The sequence below is a fragment of the Epinephelus moara genome, chromosome 14 (genome assembly GCF_006386435.1).
Source record: "Epinephelus moara isolate mb chromosome 14, YSFRI_EMoa_1.0, whole genome shotgun sequence".
NCBI classification, from domain to species: Eukaryota; Metazoa; Chordata; class Actinopteri; order Perciformes; family Serranidae; genus Epinephelus; species Epinephelus moara.
In genome coordinates this window covers 1,245,202-1,255,057 of record NC_065519.1, presented here as the reverse complement: position 1 = coordinate 1,255,057, position 9,856 = coordinate 1,245,202, and the positions used below count along the sequence as shown (strand labels likewise).

At 45.4% G+C, this 9,856-nt stretch overlaps 1 protein-coding gene across 3 annotated transcripts in view; it reads right to left on the bottom strand.

Annotated features, from left to right (window-relative positions):
- Positions 1 to 9,856, bottom strand: part of LOC126401087 (protein LBH-like) — a 27,649-nt gene that overhangs the window by 10,033 nt on the left and 7,760 nt on the right. For all 3 annotated transcript variants that reach the window (XM_050062173.1, XM_050062172.1, XM_050062174.1), the window contains exons 2-3: positions 4,832 to 4,910; positions 3,258 to 3,432 (exon numbers count right to left, since the gene is read on the bottom strand). In XM_050062173.1, coding sequence (XP_049918130.1) covers positions 3,258 to 3,432; positions 4,832 to 4,909 — 253 coding nt within the window. In that variant the 5' untranslated portion in view covers position 4,910. The remainder of the gene's footprint in view (positions 1 to 3,257; positions 3,433 to 4,831; positions 4,911 to 9,856) is intronic.

Here is a 9,856-nt window from a genome sequence, read left to right as displayed (position 1 = left end):
TGTGCATTCTGCTATAATTATTTGCATTACTATTTGTTTTTTCTTCAGATAAATCTGATAATTGTTGCTCGGTCTCTTTACTCATTTATTTAGTAGAGTGTCCACACACCTTATCATTCTACATATACATAGAGGTATACTGGTGGCTTTACAGCCTACATTTTATTCATTATCTCTGATCCCCACGCTCAATTTGGTCGTTGCGACAGTGCGACGCAACACCCCTGACGCTAGATGGCGCCAAGCTAAAAAAAAACAAATCCGTTCTGTTGCCTCTTTAAATTAGAACTGAAAAAAAAAAGTTTGGATGTTGATTTGTGTTGTTACGCCCCACCCTTAGAGCCTCTCCCCTTTGCTGCTGGCGCAGGAGCTCTTAAGCACCTCCTCCATGCCAGGTGTACTGCACCTCGTTAGGTAATGCAGCACACCTGGGCAGATCTACAAGGAGTGAAAAGGGACAGCAGCAAGGAACACATACACAGCCGTAGCACCCCCACCCTTAAAACAATGAATAAATAATTTGTCACACTGTCAGTTAAGGTAATTACGGTTAAAACACCCCATAGTTCAGACAAATGCCATTTATTCATTGAAATGTAAGAGGAAATGAGTGCTACTTACCAAGGCTGTATGTTAAGACAAACAACCAAACACCCAGATTAATAGGACTGATAAAGTGTCACCTTGGGTCAAATTTGGATCAAACAAGATTTAAATCATACAGGGCCAACTAATCTTCTGCCACTGAGTTCAAGAATAAGCAGCAGCTGCACGAGTAGCCAAATCAGTGGGTGCCAGTCCCACCTGGTGCAAAATGGCTACGGCCATGAGGTGAAAAGAAACCCAAAGCCAAATGAAGTTACTGCATTACCAACACCAAAAACAGTAACACAGGTGACCAACACAACAGTGGAGTGCAACAGCCACATACCAAAAGGATCATCACACGTAGACCAGCTACAAAGTTGTTGCCATACCGACAGCAACACAAAGATCCAACAAAAGTGAACTGCCACTACCACAACACAAAATGAACACCATATGGTCTCGAACCACACACACAAGTTACTGTGATGGATGCAGGAAACCAGCAACACAAATGGACCTGATGAATTGGGAAACCACACCCACCACTCTAAGATCCAATGATCTGTGGGGGTGACTACATCCCAGAGTCACAACGAATTTGCTACAACAAAATACCCACTAGCAGTAACACACAAGTGACCACACCAAAAAGTGGACTGAAACAACCACAGAACAAAATGGTCACAATGTAGTTAACCACTACACATATGTTGCTAACTTAAACCTAAGCAGCAACCAACAAGTGACCCAACAAATGTGGAGTGCAGTGACCACCACCCTAACGGTCACAAACCACAAGTTACTGCACAAGTATTTATCACAGCGACACAAAACCATAACCAAACAGAAACTAGTCATCTCAAGCAAAACAAAATCACAATCAAGTTGCTCTGCAAAGTGCCAAAAATTAGGAAACAAGTTGTTGAGGCACCCCAACCCTGACGTACCTACCAAGACAGCTAACTAACCTAGCTAGTCTTCAGTGGCCTGCCGAGCTTGAGGCGGCTTTAAACGCTGAACTCAATGCATCGCAGAAGACCATAGAAGCGTGCCCCCACTCAGGATTACCACCAAAAATAAAAAAGGCAAAATAACAAAGTGGCAAGATCTTACCTGCCCGGTGACTACCTAGTCAGGGTGCTCAAAACTAAAGTTTCAACTCAACACAGAGCAACAACCACAAATGATTTAACAAAAGGGATTACCTCTACACAATAAAAAGGCCACGAGATACACACAAAAACTCACATTTACATCACCTCATGGATGTTCAAATTCCGGACGAGCCCCCATTTGTTACTCCCCACCCTTAGGAGTTTTGTTGGCCCTATGGGGCGAACAAAACTCCAAACACTGACCCAATAACAACCACATAAACACCTTTAAAACAATCAAATCCATGGGATTTATTAGAATTTAAACAGGCAACAAGACAACAAAAATCCCTCGGTGAGAGGCAGTAGGACCAGCAGTCCCCACACCAGAGCCTCTCCCCTCTGCTGCTGGCACAGGAGCTCTTAAGCACCTCCTCCATGCCAGGTGTACTGCACTTCGTTAGGTAATGCAGCACACCTGGGCAGATCTACAAGGAGTGAAAAGGGACAGCAGCAAGGAACACATACACAGCCGTAACAGTGTTCAGAGAAATGAGCTCACCAGCCGCTGGAGGAAAGTTACTGAATATATTTACTCGAGTACTGAACTCAGGAGTACCATCCTGAGGTTTTTACTCCACTACATTAATCTGACGTCTCATGTTTCGATTTCACATTAAAAACTTTTAAATTTATAGAATAAAAAACACGTCAGACATTAAACACAAACAAGGTTGTAGGTTCCTGTTCTCCAACGCCACCCTCACTCTGGACATGTCATCACTCTGCTGGATGTTTACACTAAGAGCTCATTTCCCTGACACTCAGTGACAGATTAATCTCCTGTGTTCTGGTCACATGATCTGTCTGCTGCGCTTCCAATCATCTGTCTCGTCCTCTGTTTACATTCAGATCATTTATATCAAATATTAAAGCCTCTGTCTGTCATTGCTCAAGTGACCACTGCCTTCTGTGTTTTTCTAGACTCACTTGTCTTCTGAAGGAAAATGACTGCACCAAACTATCGCTCCAGATGGCAAGCCGGCTGCGGAGCTCAGGGCCGCATCGTGTTTACTGTTGACAGCACAACTGTTTAACGAAGGCGGTGAAAGGAAGCGGGAAGAAATCATTTCACTTTTCAGCGTTTCTGAGTCCAGTGTGAACCCGACAACATTCGACCCACAGGAGCGTTTCCTGAGTTGGCACCTGTACAGGTGTGCAGTGGCAGAACAGGTCGTACATGATTCAAACACGTGAACGCAACATAATGAAATGACAGGGTTAGAAATATTTGTTATTAACATGACGTAACCTGACATAACGTGACCTCACGTGAGTACCGCCGCGTTGTGATCCACTGGACCAGTTAACTGTTATATTGTGGTTAGAAGTAGCTCCACCCACCCAGCAGCTACAACAGTAACATGATACTAAAGCACTGATCATGTCACTGTCACTACTTTTCCTCCAGTCAAAGATCTGAGTGCCTGTTCACTTCTGATTTGTCAGTTTAAATCTAATTGATCTTTTCCCACTGTGGAGTCAGTGACCTCACCTCCTCCTCCTCCTCCTCACCTGCAGGTTGTTCAACTGCATGCTGCCTCTCAGTTTTGGCGTCTGGAGAGCTGGGCTCCTTTGGCGGCCAGCGGAGCTCACCACTTTCCACCTCAGCTGCGTCCATCGGCTCCACCACGATGGAGGGAAGCCTCTTGGAAAGCTTTGGAAACCTCTCGTGGGTCTCTGTGAAGATCTGAGTAAAGCTGATGTAAGGTTGAACACACCTGAGAGATGACGCCGTAACCACGTGTGTGTTGGTTAAACATAACCACGTGTCTGTGTTAGCCAAACGTAACCACGTGTCTGTGTTGGCTAAACGTAACCACGTGTCTGAGTTAGCTAAACGTAACCACGTGTCTGTGTTAGCTAAACGTAACCATGTGTGTGTGTTAGCTAAACGTAACCACGTGTCTGTGTTAGCTAAACGTAACCATGTGTGTGTGTTAGCTAAACATAACCAAGTGTGTGTGTTGGCTAAACGTAACCACGTGTCTGTGTTAGCTAAACGTAACCACGTGTGTGTGTTGGCTAAACGTAACCACGCGTGTGTGTTGGCTAAACGTAACCACGTGTCTCTGTTAGCTAAACGTAACCACGTGTGTGTGTTGGCTAATCGTAACCACGTGTGTGTGTTGGCTAAACGTAACCACGTGCGTGTGTTGGCTAAACATAACCACGTGTGTGTGTGTGTTGGCTAAACGTAACCATGTGTGTGTGTGTTGGCTAAACATAACCACGCGTGTGTGTGTGTTGGCTAAACGTAACCACGTGTGTGTGTGTGTTGGCTAAACGTAACCATGTGTGTGTGTGTTGGCTAAACATAACCACATGTGTGTGTGTGTGTGTGTGTTGGATAAACGTAAACACGTGTGTGTGTCGGCTAAACGTAACTACGTCTGTGTGTTGTCTAAACGTAACCACGTGTGTGTGTCGGCTAAACGTTGTTGAAGGAAAAAAACATCAGTTGGTGGTGTTGTACGGACGTAGTGCTTTTATTTTGGCTGATCTTTATATCATTGTATCACATGTCTCTGAATTCTGAAGGTCAAAGGTCAAACTTCCTGTTTCAGTCTGTTGTGTTGTTTCAGTCGACATCAGAGTGAGATGCTTAGGAGACACTCATCATCATCATCACCATCATCATCATCATCATCATCATCATCATGATCACCGTCACCGTCATCACCGTCATCATCATCATCATCACCATTATCATCATCATCATCTTCATCATCATCACCATCATCACCACTGTCATCATCATCATCATCACCATCTTCATCATCACCATCATCATCACCGTCATCATCATCATCATCTTCATCATCACCGTCGTCATCATCACCATCATCATCATCACCGTTGTCATCATCACCATCATCATCATCATCATCATTATCATCATCATCATCATCATCTTCATCATGTTTATTAAATCAGTGGAAGTGTAGTAGATGATAAAACCTCACAGCCCAGTTTGTTGCTCATCACTCCTGTGGCTCACCGCCGCCACCGTGAGCTTTAGACACCAATAACACACACACAGACACACACACAGACACACACACACACAAACACACCTGGAAGGATACTGCGCCCTGATCTGCTCCGGCTCCGCCCCCGCTGAAGTCCTCCGTACTGGGCTCCAGAGAGTTCATCACCTCGGTCATCCTGCAGGAAACACAAACTGATCATCACCAATCAACAACATGTCTGTACAAACATTTCTAAGGACATTATTACTGTCTCTGTTCACACAGAGGGGGCGCCACAGAGCCATACTGCCATACGTGCACGCCACACAAGCAGCCTGCTGTGCATTTCCTGTTCCCCACCCACATGTCCCCAGACCATTAAATGTGTAAAATCACAGACATAGCCACAGTGACATCACCCGTTGGTTTGTAGTCTCCAGGTTTAAAGCCTTGAGTTTGGCATGTCGGCCATCTTGGGTTTTTTTTCTGGATCCAGAGGTGATCATATTTGAGCAAGAAAGTGGGGCTGTGGAGCAGTGAGGGGTGGGGCTGTGGAGGAGTGAGGGGTGGGGCTGTGGAGGAGTGAACTGTGAAGGAGGGAGCAGTGAGGGGTGGAGCTGTGGAGGAGTGAACTGTGAAGGAGGGAGCAGTGAGGGGTGGGGCTGTGGAGGAGTGAACTGTGAAGGAGGGAGCAGTGAGGGGTGGGGCTGTGGAGGAGTGAGGGGTGGGGCTGTGGAGGAGTGAACTGTGAAGGAGTGGAGCTGTGGAAGAGTGAACTGTGAAGGAGGGAGCAATGAGGGGTGGAGCTGTGGAGGAGTGAGGGGTGAAGGAGGGAGCTGTGAGGGGTGGGGCTGTGGAGGAGTGAGGGGTGGGACTGTGGAGGAGTGAGGGGTGGGGCTGTGGACAAGTGAGGGGTGAAGGAGGGAGCAGTGGAGGAGTGGATGTCTGTGGGGACGGACTCTAGTGGACGTCAGAGGAACTGCAGGTTGTGACTTCCTGTTTCAGTCCTGCAGGGCGACACCTGGTGGAGATCTGCACTCACCTGACTTTGTGTTTGTATCCACCTGAGACAAAACCAGGAGTGAGACACTGAGCTGTGACGCTGAGTGGATCTGAGTGGATCTGTGTGGATCTGAGTGGATCTGTTTGGATCTGAGGGGATCTGAGGGGATCTGAGTGGATCTGAGGGGATCTGAGGGGATCTGTGTGGATCTGTTTGGATCTGAGTGGATCTGAGGGGATCTGAGTGGATCTGAGTGGATCTGAGGGGATCTGTGTGGATCTGTTTGGATCTGAGGGGATCTGAGTGGATCTGTGTGGATCTGAGGGGATCTGAGTGGATCTGAGTGGATCTGAGGGGATCTGTGTGGATCTGAGGGGATCTGTGTGGATCTGTGTGGATCTGAGTGGATCTGAGTGGATCTGAGGGGATCTGAGTGGATCTGAGTGATCTGAGTGGATCTGAGGGGATCTGAGTGGATCTGAGTGGATCTGAGGGGATCTGTGTGGATCTGTGTGGATCTGAGGGGATCTGTGTGGATCTGTGTGGATCTGAGTGGATCTGTGTGGATCTGAGGGGATCTGTGTGGATCTGTGTGGATCTGTTTGGATCTGAGGGGATCTGTGTGGATCTGTGTGGATCTGTGAGGATCTGAGGCACATTCAGTCATTCGTCTCTGAAGCTTCATCAGCAGTTGTAACTGGAGTTAATGTGTCCCATCATGCCTCAGTGTGACATCATGGCGTCCATTAGGCTCCTGTATCTGTTTAAAGCAGCTCCAGTTTTCGGCTCACTTCACTTTAACATGTGACACGTTATCAGAAACACTTTCCATACAATCAGGCCGCCAGTTGCTGTTTCCATGGAGATGGCCGGTTGGGACTGTGGGCCTCTGATTGTCTGAGTGCTGCACTTTAGCAGAGCGCAGCAACAAGGCCGAGAGCTGATGTGTATTCATGTCAGAGCGGCTCCTGGTCGTTGTGTCGCCGTCATCAGGAGACAATTCGTCCTTTATTCCTCATCACAGCCTCGTTTTGTTCCTGCAGAGATGATCTGTGGCATATATCTCACCGAGGTATCAAGAGGAGGAGGAGGAGGAGGAGGAGGAGGTCTGATTCAGTCTGCTCTGAAGAAGAGTTTACATGTTTTTATCTTTGCAGCTGAATTATTTTAATGATTTATCTGATGCTTTAAATCTGCGACACGTCTTCACTCTGCCTCAACATGCTGATATGTCATCTTACATTTTAATAAATCCATTAAAGGTGTCACAGAGTAAAATTCTTTATAAAAAAAAGAGACCTGATGTATTAAATCAAACTTGAGTGCCGAGTTCTCGCCCCTGGACTTTTTACGTTTCTCAACTGAATCAATATTTTTCAGCTTTATGGAAACTGAAATTGATCTTGAATTAAAAACATTTAGATTTCTGACTGTGAACTTTAAAAATTTCATGTGAACAAACAGAAATTATTTTAATGTTAGTTTCTTCTCATCCAAATTAATTTTATATTTTTATTTGCAGGATTTGAAATATTTTAAGTCACATTGACGTTAACGTGTCGGCCGAGATGTGTGATCATGTGACTGGCGAGCTGACGGAGTGAAGACGGAAGTCATCCTGAGCGGTCAGTAAGGAGTCAGGTCAGGGAGGTGGATGAGTCACAAACACAGGACTTTTTCCCCAAAAGACGCGTGTTCGTACCCGTATCAGTCATTTTAAGGTTCTTCCTCACCGTGTTTCTGTTCCTGAACTTAACCTCTAAAATGATGTAACTGTACGTTCAGGATGTAACGTCATTCTTGGGGTGCTAACTCGTAGGCTATCACATGAACAGTTGTGTGAGGACATGTTGACCAACAGCAGTGACCACAAACAGAACAGGGGACCCACCTGTAAAAACACTGCTCTATAGCGCCACCACAAGGTCCCTTTAAGCATCTGTTGGAGCTACATCTTGTTTCATTATGTTTCATATTCACACGCTGCACTGAAGTAAAAATGGAAACAGTCCTTCATTTAAAATCATATGTGAGAAAATATTGGCAAAATATACTTCAGCTATCATAAGTAAAAGTTCTCATTTATTCTGAGGTATGATTTTAAATCCTGTCACTAATAAATCTGCTTCTCTTTTAATAAACTGATACGGAGATGCTGTATGAAGATGATATAATGCTCCACACTCACCACCAGAGGCCACAGCTGTGGGTGATGGGGAGAATGTTACAGGCCCTGTTGGTGCTGACACACAGAACTTTAACTCGAGACGACGACGTCCAACCATAAAGTCAGTTATTTAATAAATGTAGTTTTATAAACTAGGTTCGGGAAGAAAGACAACGCCTCGAACACATCCCATTTTAATTTTATTTTTTTATGTATTTATTTTTTTTATTTAAGCACATCTGATTCATTCTCTGTCTCTTCGACAAATTTCTCACACAGACCGACCGTGTGCTTCACGTGTAACCACAGACTTACCTCAATCTAAAAGTAAGACAAACGCTAGTTTTTATTGTATCATACAATCAACTCACCACGGATCCAGAACTGCAGAACAATCCTTCTGATCCAGACAAAATCCTCCTGAAAGCCATTATGCTCGAGTCATATTATTTCCGCAGCAGTCAGGCTACAGACATACTTCTAGGCAGAGCTGCAAGCATTCCGTGGCTTCCATACCTCGGCTTCGCGAGCTCCTCCATTCCATCTGCCCCACAAACTCTCTCCAACTCCAGATCAATCCTCTCCTCCATCCACAAGGGCCAAGAATCGCGGTCGCCATTGTCGTGGCACGTGCATGTTCTCCACTTGTTCCGACGATCCATTGCCACGCTTTCAACCCTAACCCTATGTGTTTGTCCTTTCTTGAGTCATTCCATTATTCTTGTCATCTCTGCATTCAAAGGCTTCATCACATCGTCACCAGTCATCTAATCAGTTCCACAACCGGAAAACCTTCCATCAGCTTCAACAGAATGCTTTCCATAACAATCTTGTTATTTCCATCACTCTCGGCCCATCTTACTAGCCAGTGTCAGCTCCCCTTTCCTCTCTAGACGTTACGTTCATTTGCAGTTTAACCATGCACTGTATCCATTAAACAATAATAATAATACTACCCACAACTACCTATTCGGAACCAGCTTTTCATTAATCTAGCTACTGGCAGTTGCAAATTGCTACATATATTCTCACATTAACCAACACTTGTAAAAGATTTGCAGCAAACGCTTGCCACCGACTTCCAACTTTCTTAGCCCTGCATCCATTGTCTTCAGGCTACTCATACCCCCAATCAACCCCTCTGTAGCATCCATGGTCCTTGCTTCGAATTTGCTCCAATGCATCTTTGACCCTCCACTTCATCCCAGTTTTTCTATACGCAACTTCATACTTCTGCCTGTCTCTCGTTGTCACTCCTGAGATGTAAATCAACGCAGCCTCCTACTGACCGCCACATTAGCTCCCACGTTTGCAACAATCATAACCATTTCCTCCTCCCAGACCTTCATATATCCGTCCCAGACAAGCATTAATGGACAACCTCCTGCCCCATGTTTATCCCCTTTTCTCATTCAACATGTCATAATTCCCCGTCTTATTAAAGCTTTACAGTACAAATCGCTTGGTCATGGTACAGTCCTTGCTAGTAAACCAGTTTACCAGCTGGCTTAGGTTCTGGGAGCAGGACCACGCCTCACTACTTATCCCTTGTTTTCCTCCTCACATAGTTTGTTTCCGTTTTCTTTCATGTAATCAAAATTTTCATTGCTTTTAGCATATGTTTATGTTTTCGGGGTAGTTGATTTTCACACTTTACGCATTCCATGCTGACACCAAACTGCGTGCTGTGAACTCCTGAGACTAACCTTTCAAGCTGACTTGAACAGGGGTCAGTGTACTGTTCCCTGGTGTGGTTTTAACTCTTCACACTTATCCCACCAGAACACTGCGCTCTGAGAACGCAGGGTTACTCGTGGTCCCTAAAGTCTCCAAAAGTAGATCAGGAGCTAGAGCCTTCAGCTATCAGGCTCCTCTCCTGTGGAATCATCTTCCTGTTACGGTCCGGGAGGCAGACACTGTCTCCACATTTAAGACTAGACTTAAGACTTTCCTCTTTGATAAAGCTTATAGT